Source organism: Artemia sp. Qi Xiang Cuo, chromosome 13 (genome assembly GCF_049724085.1).
Source record: "Artemia sp. Qi Xiang Cuo chromosome 13, ASM4972408v1, whole genome shotgun sequence".
NCBI lineage: Eukaryota > Metazoa > Arthropoda > Branchiopoda > Anostraca > Artemiidae > Artemia > Artemia sp. Qi Xiang Cuo.
The window spans coordinates 58,191,285-58,203,616 of NC_142806.1; the positions used below are offsets into that span (position 1 = coordinate 58,191,285).

The 12,332-nt window shown below is 36.8% G+C and overlaps 1 protein-coding gene across 1 annotated transcript; it reads left to right on the forward strand.

Moving 5' to 3' along the window:
- The first annotated feature begins 11,691 nt into the window (after nt 1-11,691).
- LOC148945469 (uncharacterized) lies at nt 11,692-12,093 on the forward strand. The gene has a single exon (XM_089099054.1). The coding sequence runs from the start codon at nt 11,692-11,694 to the stop codon at nt 12,091-12,093; it is 402 nt and encodes a 133-aa protein (XP_088955180.1).
- The last annotated feature ends 239 nt before the right edge of the window (nt 12,094-12,332 follow it).

A 12,332-nucleotide genomic window follows, 5' to 3' on the forward strand; every position in this document is an offset into this window, starting at 1 on the left:
GAAAGTTCCAAAGAGAGATCTCCTGCCCATCGCTAAGGATTTCAACGCGAGAATAGACCCGAGAATGACCTCTGAAGAGACTGCAATTGGTCTTTGGCTTCCGAGCAAGATGCCACCTAGGTACCCGGCTGTTACAGCTGGCAATGCTCAACAATTTAACGATAGCGAACCCTTGGCTTAGTTTCAAACCTTGGCATCTGATTACATAAAGGTGCAGAGACGGAAAAGCAAGTGCTCAACTTGATTATATCCTCATATCAAAAAGCTGGAAATCCACCATCTCAAATTACCGAATCTACAGAGGGGCAGACACTGGGTCTAAAAACGGTTTGATCACAACCTACAAAAGCTCTGGATGAGCTCTTGCCTGTCTGCATGATGGAGAACAGAGTCATCCTGACGCCTAGATATATCCAAGCTCAAGGACCCACATGTAAATGAAGACTTTAGAACACAATTATCTAGTCGCTTCTCTACACTCGAGGTGGAGGAGTCAACGAGCATCAAAGACGAATGGCAGAGCTTTTTGTGTTGTAATTAAACCATCCGCCGAAGCCACCCTAGGCCACCAAAAGCGGCACCGTAAGAGGTGGATATAGAACAAAATGATGAAGCTGGCAGGAAAAAGGCAAACAATGGGTTGCCCAAAATCCGAGGAATTTAAGAAGTTCCGAAGAGAATGCCACCGATCAGCACGGAAGGGACAATATTCTGGACAATATTGCTAGCGAAGTGGAAGATGCCGCTTCGAGATCTGACACCCGAAATCTATACCAGCTTCTTAAGGAAGTGAAAGGAGCTGAGAAAAAACTTAACACAACATCAGTACAGGATGAAAACGGCAGACCCATTACTGTAAAAGATTAAGTAATAGGCAGCTGGAAAGAACACTTTGGAAATCTATTAAACTCTCCATTGCTATCCCAAGTGCAGCCTATCCCTTGATCAACATACCTTGAGCCGACCGCCTACTGCATCGTTAATATTGACCCACCTGACCTCAATGAAATACAATCAGCTATAAAGAAGTTAAAAAGGTATAAAGCACTGGGACACGATGCGAAACCTGCAAAGATCTTTATTGAAGCAGGCTCTGTTCTTATAGAGAATCTCCACAGCATGATCGTTAAAATCTGTGAAGAAGAACGATTCCCCCAAGAGTGCCATGACTCCCTAATTCTGCCTATCTTCAAGAAGAGGGATGCCACTCAATGCAAAAATTAAAGAGGATTTCACTGATATGCATTGCATCAAAAATTTTTGCTATGGTCCTCCTCAGTAGGTTTAGTCTCCACTGCAACACAAGAATTAGGCTCATCTAGGATGGTTTCCGATCAGGAATAGGATGCGTTGACCAGCTATTTATGCTCAGGCAAATCCTTGACAATAGAGCAGAGCACCAGCTGTCCACGATTGGGGTGTTTATAGACTTCATAATGGCATTTGACGAGACAAAGTTCCAGAAAAGCTGGCGAGACTGATGAGAGCGCATGACTATAATACACATGCCCAAATCCAGGCTAGTGGAGAGCTCTCTACGATGTTCCTCATAGAACACGGTGTAAGATGCGTTCACTCACCCGTGCTTTTCAACTTCGTAATTGACTGTACAATGTTCAGGGCAAGTACCTAGGATCTCTGATTGACGGCAACGGAAGTAGCTCGAACTGAGTCCGTACTCGAATTGCATCCGCCGCAAAAGTTTTTGCCCAGCTCATTTCTTGTCTATGGTGGAAGCGCCAAACCCAGCTGCAAACAAAGATCCAGCTGCATCTACGAGACACTCGTAAGTCGTAAGGTCGACTTACGGCTATCGAATTTCCATCTATTTTCGCTGAAAAACAAGAAAAAGCACTTCCTCCCCTTAGATTTGAAAGGTAACCCCCCCCTTCTAAATTCTCGTCCCCCCTACAGTTCGCCCAATCACAAGGATATTTTACTAATACCGAGATTCAACCCATTCCAAATTCTAGCGTGGCTAGTGAACGGCTTTTATTGTTTATAAATTTATTTTAGTTTTACAAAAATTCAAATCAATTGTAAAATTCAACTTCAGTTCATTCTCTGTTGTGGATTATTTTTTGTTTAAGGAAGGTTTTCCATGAGTTGTAAAGAGCTAATTTAAAATTTAAGATGAGCAGAGGCTAACTTATATAGAATCGCAAATTTAAAACGAGCAAAAATGATTCTTAATAAAGAAATTAAATTTAAACGCGAGTAAATTACAATAAACAATGAATCAAAACTTAAAAGAATGTATATTCCGCTATTTAAGGGTGACATCGCTCCTCAAACCCAAACTCCTTCTAAACTTCTAAGACCTGTTCTGGTAGAATAACGAAGTAATCTTTAAGACCATATGAGATTTAAAAAGTACAGCCTTGATTGTTAAGTTCAGCTATCGTATAGTCTCCTAGTTTTTTTTCTTTGGCTTTTTTTTTGGGGGGGGGGGTCTGATATTCTGTTCATTTCAAATTTTTAATTATGGCTTGACTCTATTCTTCATTTTCTTTTCCTATTATTGACCTTATTCTGTTGTTCTTTTAAAGAAAATTCAATTTTTATTAGTTCTCCTGTGAAATAGAAAAAAGTCAGATGTGAACTTGGGGTGGATATAGGAAGTTTATCTTGCCTATAAAGTTATATTTCTGGCAGATTCCAGATGCTCCAAATCCAGTTGAAGATGAAGATGAATACGAAGACGAATATGAAGAAGATTTGGAAACATCCACCAAGCAGCCTCTACAAATTGAAGAACCTGAAGTTGACGGATTCATGCCTGATGACTTTTGGCAAAAAGTTTCAGCAGGTAAAAAACATAATTAAATAAGCTTTAGTAGTTGCACAATACTGCCATGATTTTTCTGACTGTGAGCGTCTTAGGCTTTCACTAAATAACAAATTAAAGAAAAAACAAACAAACCTGGCAAAATTCAACCAGCATAAATTAATCGAAACCTTAAATTTTAATTGAAAACTTAAACAAACCTGGGAAAATTCAACCAGCATAAAGTAGTTGAAACCTTAAATTGTAATTGAACACTCAAACAAACCTGGCAAAATTCAACCAGCATAAAGTAATCGAAACCTTAAATTTTAATTGAAAACTTAAACAAACCTGGCAAAATTCAACCAGCATAAAGTAATTGGAACCTTAAATAGTAATTGAACACTCAAACAAACCTGACAAAATTCAACTAGCAAAAAGTAATCGAAACCTTAAATTTTAATTGAAAACTTGAACAAACCTGGCAAAATTCAACCAACATAAAGTAATTGAAACCTTAAATTGTAATTGAACACTCAAACAAACCTGGCAAAATTCAACCAGCATAAAGTAATCGAAACCTTAAATTGTAATTAAACGCTCAAACAAATCTGGCAAAATTCAACCAGCATAAAGTAGTTGAAACCTTAAATTGTAATTGAACACTCAAACAAACCTGGCAAAATTCAACCAGCATAAAGTAATCGAAACCTTAAATTTTAATTGAAAACTCAAACAAACCTGGCAAAATTCAACCAGCATAGAGTAATTGAAACCTTAAATTGTAATTGAATACTCAAACAAACCTGGCAAAATTCAACCAACATAAAGTAATTGAAACCTTAAATTGTAATTGAATACTCAAACAAACCTGGCAAAATTCAACTAGCATAAAGTAATCGAAACCTTAAATTTTAATTGAAAACTTAACCAAACCTGGCGAAATTCAACCAACATAAAGTAATTGAAACCTTAAATTGTAATTGAACACTCAAACAAACCTGGCAAAATTCAACCAGCATAAAGTAATCGAAACCTTAAATTTTAATTGAACACTCAAACAAACCTGGCAAAATTCAACTAGCATAAAGTAATCGAAACCTTAAATTTTAATTGAAAACTTAAACAAACCTGGTAAAATTCAACCTTAAATTGTAATTGAACACTCAAACAAACCTGGCAAAATTCAACCAGCATAAAGTAATCGAAACCTTAAATTTTAATTGAACACTCAAACAAACCTGGCAAAATTCAACCAGCATAAAGTAATCGAAACCTTAAATTTTAATTGAAAACTTAAACAAACCTGGCAAAATTCAACCAGCATAAAGTAACTGAAACCTTAAATTGTAATTGAACACTCAAACAAACCTGGCAAAATTCAACTAGCATAAAGTAATCCAAACCTTAAATTTTAATTGAAAACTTAAACAAAACTGGCAAAATTCAACCAGCATAAAGTAATCGAAACCTTAAATTGTAATTGAACGCTCAAACAAACCTGGCGAAATTCAACCAGCATAAAGTAATTGAAACCTTAAATTGTAATTGAACACTCAAACAAACCTGGCAAAATTCAACCAGCATAAAGTAATCGAAACCTTAAATTTTAATTTAAAACTTAAACAAACCTGGAAAAATTCAACCAGCATAAAGTAATTGAAACCTTAAATTGTAATTGAACACTCAAACAAACCTGGCAAAATTCAACCAGCATAAAGTAATCGAAATCTTAAATTTTAATTGAAAACTTAAACAAACCTAGCGAAATTCAACCAGCATAAAGTAATTGAAACCTTAAATTGTAATTGAACACTCAAACAAACCTGGCAAAATTCAACCAGCATAAAGTAATCAAAACCTTAAATTTTAATTGAAAACTTAAACAAACCTGGAAAAATTCAACCAGCATAATGTAACTGAAACCTTAAATTGTAATTGAACACTCAAACCAACCTGGCAAAATTCAACCAGCATAATATAATCGAAACCTTAAATTTTAATTAAAAACTTAAACAAACCTGGCAAAACTCAACCAGCATAAAGTAATTGAAACCTTAAATTGTAATTGATCACTCCAACAATCCTGGCAAAATTCAACCTGCATAAAGTAATCGAAACCTTAAATTGTAATTGAACACTCAAACAAACCTGGCAAAATTCAACCTGCATAAAGTAATTGAAACCTTAAATTGTAATTGAACACTCAAACAAAATTGGCAAAATTCAACCAGCATAAAGTAATCGAAACCTTAAATTTTAATTGAAAACTTAAAGAGACCTGGCAAAACTCAACCAGCATAAAGTAATTTAAACCTTAAATTGTAATTGAACACTCAAACAAACCTGGCAAAATTCCACCAGCATAAAGTAATCGAAACCTCAAATTTTAATTGAAAACTTAAACAAACCTGGCAAAATTCAACCAGCATAAAGTAATTGAAACCTTAAATTGTAATTGAAAACTTAAGCCACAACACATTTAACTTAAGAGAAACCAATCCACTCACGACAGGAGAATCATCACTGCCATTACTAGCTGATAACTCAGGCACAGCTAAGAAAAATTGATGTTGTTCAAATTTGACACTTACTTTGAGCTGATTGCTCAAATAGTATGGTAACATCAGCAACACAGAGATTCTAATGACCTTCAAGCTAGTGAATCTCTATAAAAAGAATCGCTAGCTAAGTTTTGCCCATATCTGACCCAGGTGTTTAACCAAGCCAGTTCGCTAGAATCTATTGGAATAGGGGTTGGGGTTGAAAAACCTATCCGACCCATTTTGTGTTTTCAGCAGGGATTGTATTTCGTGTGGTTTGACTTCTTGCTCGACAGTGAATTTGAACTTCCCCTAGTATTATGGATGACCTTATTATTTAATTAGGCTGGAAAATTAATAAGCCTTTAAACCGAGTCTCCAATGCCGCCTTTTGGTGAAACAGCTGCACTGTCACAAGGTATAAGGCAGAATATTTATGTAAGGCACTTGCAAAGCAATTTCAAGGACTTTTATTTTTTTAGCGGGTCTGAAATGTTGGACGAAGACTTATTTTTTATATTCAGGCTGAAAAAAGGTTAGGGACTGCGTGATTACACTTGATATATCTACCTAAGGCCCTGTGTTAATCAGGCATGGTTTTGTACTGCATATCACGATCAGTATATTGACAAATGCTCTATGGAGATTGGGTGTTGCCATTTTCGCACTTTTCTGGCTGAGCACATTCCAACCTCAAGACAACGAAAATGAACGAATTGAGTGTTTGATCGTATTTCGGGGAGGTTTAGTAAGCACAAGATCAATTAAATGCTGGAGCCAGCTCCTGGAGCCAGCTTCCAGGAGCCAGCAAACTTGGCATGGATTTACTTGAGGTAAGTTAGTTCGGAGGCCAGGTATGTTTCATATTTGTGTTAAAAGTCACTTGCAAAACCTATATCTTATCTTGGCCTTATATGAGCACTTTTAGTAAAACTTATTGGTATTGGAAGGCATTATAGATTTACATTTGACAGCTTTCTGTTTACTAGATGTTGTATTCCATAAATTTAGAGGCTGTAAAAACAATCCTTCCACTCAACCATCCAACAATACAAATTCCCCACAAATTTGAAAAAAGAAAAATTCACCCAAAAACTTTTTGTCATTTTAGCTTCATCGCAAGGCTTGAAACATTGCTAAATCGGCGGGTTGTGAGATATTGGCGCATCCATACGAAGAATCTCAACTTTTTAAAAATTATTTCTAATATATCCAGTAAACATATCATTCGCCTTTTCTGTTTTAATTATCCCCCCCCCTCCTTCCTTCATGTAAATATATGTTGTACTGACCCAAAACTGTTTATTTTGAGATAACCTATATGGAATCTATCATATAGTTGAATTTCGGAAAAAAGGCTTTTCTCAGTTTTATTTCTGGGAGCACTCGTATTTACAGTTCAAATATTTTTATCAAACCTTGCGTCAAATTTTAGCTTATTTCTACTCGATTCAGTCGCCATTTCAAAAATATCGCCTCCTGTATTTTATAAAAGACCTCCAGGTTGATAGTTCCCTTGACGCTAAGGCTCCAGTAGGAAAATTTATTGAGTGCTTTGTTTTATACAGAGAAATTTTACTGTTGTTTTCCTTTTTTCCAACAGATATACCAAAAATGGTAATTCCCAAAATATACGGGAAGTTAAAAAAATACTGGGGCGGAAAAATGCACCCCCACCCTTAATTAGTAGCTTGGTTCTAATATTATTACTGTCTAATATTAATTTAAATAACTTTCAATTTACGATAATAGATATTTGCTATGAAATATCTGCCATGAGATATACTTCAGCCTACAGCCTACTAGGAAGGGGACTTAAGAAATTTTCGGGGGGGGGGGGGGGGTAGACGAACGAGAGGTCGTAAATAGGGCTAGAGGATAAGAACTCTTCTTGAATGTGCCGGCCTCTGGTAGTTTAACCCTGGAGATGAACTTAAGTCTATGGTGGATTCGGCACACTTCCAAGGATGATCAGCAACTATTTCTGGGCCTCTGCACTTTCTCTATGCTTTGTTCTTTAGGTATACCCATTTCAGGGTTGCTAGATTAGAACACAAAGATGACTTTGCTTTAGATCATACTCTGTTTAGCTTTTGTGGTGAAATCTTGACATAAATTCGGCAGATGAGTTTTCCAGTTGTTTTTCCAGTTTTTGCAGTTGTTTTTTCACTTCTTGTTAGTGCTTTTAGACGAAGAAAACTGGTAAGTCCTTGTCCTGCTGTTCTCTTCTGTAAAAATTTATCTGTAAGGGTTGTCTTTAGATTAATATATGAAAAAAAGCTTCTTGTCAGAAACTTTTTATATTAAAAATAAGCGTTTTTGGAGATGCTTGTCTCAGAGATGGGAACTAGCGCCCCTTTCCTTCTTTTTGGGTGGCCTTGGTCACCTTTGATATGTTTGAACCTACTTCTCCTCAAGTTAAGTTTTTGTTTCTTTACAGCAAAGCGACCCAGGAGTAGAAGGAAGAAGATAAAGCAACCTCTCCAGACCAAGTGGTTAAAAATGGCCATCATTGCAGATCACACAGTTATCAAATTCCATGGAAAAACCCGAATTCAACAATACATTCTGACTCTTTTAAATATAGTATGTGCCATCTACCAAGACCCTACGCTTCATGCAAATATCAAAATAATAATTAATAGGATAATTTTTCTTGAAGAAAAGAAACAAAATGTGGTAAGTTGTGAGTTCTAGTGTTTAACCTATTATTCTGTTAGTTTCATTAATTAAAGTTGTCACGCAAGCTGTACGAGCCTAATATTTTACTACTACTATAGGTTTTAACTATTATTGTGTTTTTAAAATCCAATTTCAAAAATATATACAATTTATTCCTATACGAGAAATAAAAAATTCCGATAAATAAAAAGTTCAAATAGAGATAAATCCTTTTAATATATAGTGATAAAGCTCACAAAAAATACTAGATATTTCGGTCACATATGCAGTGACCGTCATCAGTAGCAATACTCAAGTAATACTCAAATCAAATACACAAGCCAAATAAAAGATATTAGCTTAGTAAAACCCTTTTACTGTGAAAAACTTTTCAAATTTTGTATTGAGACCGGAATTTCCTAGAACATCAATCAAAGACATAACGATCCTAAAAAACTTAAGAACTTAAAACTTAAAACTAAAATTGTAAAAAACATGAGTTTTTAAAAACTTAAAAACTCATTTTTCCATAATTTCGATGGAGTCAATGTGTGTGACAAATCTGGCACCTTTGGCACCAGAAACATTGAAAAATTACAATGCCACGTAAATTTGTAAATTTACGTAATGTAAATAAGTAAAATTTGTCCGATACTTTTGTATTAAAGGAGTCTAAGTTCCTTTTTGACAGTTTGGAAATAGCGATAGCGATTTGTCTCTTCAGAACAGTAGCTACTCTATAAGCCATGGTCTCTGTTATTGTTCTTGAATGAAGTTCTTGCCAATTAATTTTAAATATTTGTAGATATTACAACACAACATATTGCAAGTGCACCCTCAGTCGTATTTAGCAGACACCTATATAAATAGTTGTACAAAGTATTTAGAGGGTATAGTAGGTATATTTTTTTTTTGTCTTGATATTTTATCTTCAATTGTGTGATAGAAAGATCATCATGCAATAATGTGTCTCTCCATCACGCTTTGAAATGACTCTTAATCTATGTTTTTGACTCGTATATTGAACAAAAAACGATAATTATAATTTATTGTTATAATATTTGGATAGGAGTTTTTCTTTGGATGTAAGCAGTTTGAACCCTCGACATTATTTACTATCATTATTATTTATTAAGATCAATCTGTGTATTCATAACAATAATTGTAATATTGAGGAAAATACATTCTAAGACCGCACTGACTATACAAAACGTATGAAAACCAAGAGAAGAAAGGATATAATAAATGTAAAATCAAATCAAATAGATGAGAAAAAACGAAGGTTTAGTCAGCCAGTAGCAAACTATGAAAACAAAACAAGAAAATATTACGACAAGGACCTTAGCCAAGTCGTCCACAATGCTCAGAAAAAAAAATCTAACCTTTTAAAGTGAAATCTACAAGAAGAGAAAAGACACTGAATCACTAAACCAGTCAGAAAAGATTAAAGACAATTCACCAATTGGATTGGACAAATATTCTTTGCTTTGCAATAGATTTTGCCTGTCTGCAACCTCAATTTTCATTAGATATACGTACAGGTCGTAGTAAATTAGACAGGGTTAAAATATTGATTGAATCTTTTATACTAAGCTATTATAAATTGGGCTTAAGGAACTGTCTCGTATATCTTTATTAATATAAAAAATTTTATTTATATTTTTTTTTTATCTCAACCATGTAAGGAACCTTGCCTCACTAAGGTCGGGGGAACATACATGACGGTCCCAAGTCCGTTAAATGCGGAGGGTTGGGCTGTGGGTTTACAACCCACACCCGGGAGCCTGAGGAGCAACCCTCAAGGGAAAAAAACTGCCACTGAAACGCCTACAACAGCCTCGAATACATCACCTCCCCCCTAGATAACGACCCCCGCATGCCCCAGGAGCCGATTTTTGACTGCGAAACAACACCTAAAGATGGGTTTTTGGAATGTGAGAACGATGAACCAGATATCTAAGACAGAACAAGTTAATAAAGAGATGAGACAATACCTCATCGATATACTCGTTTTCACTGAAATAAGGTGGACTGGAAATGGATTATAGAAATTTGATGATGGGTATGCTATGGTATTTAACGGCCACCCTTCCGTCCACCGCGCTGGTGTAGGAATTATGATGTCACCCCTTGCACTCAAAGCAATGGCTAACTGGACACCAGTTAGTGAACATATATTGACAGCTCGTTTCGTTTCTAATCATACAAAAATGACCATCATCGACCTGCTATGCTCTGACCAACGAAGCTGACGATGAAGAAAAAGATGCTTTCTACAACATGCTACAATCGGATCACCAAAGACGTTCCCAGGCATGATATAATCTGTGTTGTTGGTGATCTAAATGCTAAAGTCGTTGCAGATCATCAGTACTGTCCTGAAGTTCTGGGCCCACATGGCATCGGAGACATAGAATGAAAACGGTGCACTCCTAATTGACTATGCCCTAAGCAATGACTTGATGATAGGCGGCAGTATGTTCGAATATAAAACGATTCACAAGTATTCGTGGGTGTCCCCCGACAGCCGGACAAAAAACGGAATCGATCATTTCCTCATATCAAGACGCTGGAAAAGTAGCCTGCTCGAGGTTAGGGGATTTCAAGGAGCGGACGTGAATCCATATCACATCTTGATGATAGCCGAAGTAAGAATTAAACTGAAAGCTCAGAAACCGAAAACCAACGCCACAACACACAAACAGTTCGACACTGATAAGCTGAAAGATCGTGATATCTGCAGAAGCTTCTGCATATCACTACATAACGAATTTGAAGCGTTAAACCTGCTCGATGAAGCTGAAGACTCTAGTGTTGAAAACGTATGAACCTCAGTGAAAAGTGCATACCATGACGTCGCAAAGGCCAGCCTTGGCTTCAAGAAAAGAAAAAAGAAAGAAAAAAGGATATCGGACGACACCTGGAAATGTATCAGTAAACGCAAGGAGACCCGGATGCTTATCCTAAATACGTTGAGCCCTGAACAAAAATCCCAGTTACAGATCCGTTACAAAGAAGAGGATAAGGTGGTTAATAGAAGTGCAAGGAAAGACAAAAGAAACGTTATCGAGGAAAAAGCAGCACTTGCAGACGAAGCTGCTAAGAAAGGAGAGTTGAAAATGATGTATCGACTAACGAATGAGATAGTCAGAAAGACAAATAGCCGAGCATCGCTTGTAAAAGATGAAAATGGGAATGTAATATCGGATCCACAGAAAGCTGACAAGAGATGAGCCTTGCATTTTGGGAAAGTCTTAAATAGACTCAGACCTGACGATCCAGAAGTAAAACCTGACAAACCATTTTTACAAATTGACGTAAGTGCTGACCCCCCAAGCACTGAAGAAGTGACGACAGCTGTGAAAAAGCTGAAAAACGGACGGGCACCTGGAGTAGATGGGATCACGGCAGAGATGCTGAGGGCGTCCCTTTCGTGCCTGCATAACCGTTTGGACTACTCTCCTAGTGGCAATCTGGAATAGTGAAAAAGTTCCAAAAGACTGGACCAAAAGTATACTAGTAAAATTCTTCAAGAAAGGCGATGCGCTAGTCTGTGACAACTGGAGGGGCATCAACCTAACGTCTTTGCCTAGCAAAATACTTGCCACAGTCATACTAGAACGCCTAAGAGCAGCCCTATATTCACACCTCAGAGAAGAGCAGCACGGGTTCCGACCTGGTAGGTCTTGCTCTGACCTTATTTTCATTCTAAGGCTAATGATGGAAGAGTCAAGAGAATGGAACAAAAAGATATACCTGCTCCTTATTGATTTTGAAAAGGCGTTGGATTCTATCGACCGAGATACTTTATGGAAAATTCTAAAATATTACGGAGTACCTGATAAACTAGTCAAAATGATAATGGCACTTTATGAAGATAGTGAATGCTGCGTTCGCACAGAATATGGGGACACGCGTTTCTTCAAGATAATGTCTGGAGTCAAACAAGGTTGTGTCCTATCCCCGTTCCTATTTTTCATTGTAATGGACTATATTCTACGGCAGTCTTCAGGCTGTGGAGTGAAGATTAGCAGCCGCAGATCTCGGATCTGGACTTCGCAGATGACGTTGTTTTTCTCGAAAAAGCGAAACAGCGACTGCAGCTGCTACTCGACACCATAGATGAAAAGTCCGAGAACGTGCGACTTGCGGTGAGTTTCAGTAAGACAAAGATGGCCACATCTGACTCCCCGCTGATACTGGAATGCAAAGGTAAAGCAATTGACCAGGTCAAAGAATTCAAGTATCTTGGGAGCTGGATTGAACATGATGGTGAAATAGCCAATGAAATTAAGAGGAGAATTGGACAGGCGACATCGGTTTTTAATAAATTGAAATCAGTTTGGCGCAGTAGTAAATAC

Coding starts and splice junctions, on each gene's coding strand:
- LOC148945469 (XM_089099054.1), top strand. CDS start 11,692: ATGGAAGAGTCAAGAGAATGGAACAAAAAGATATACCTGCTCCTTATT.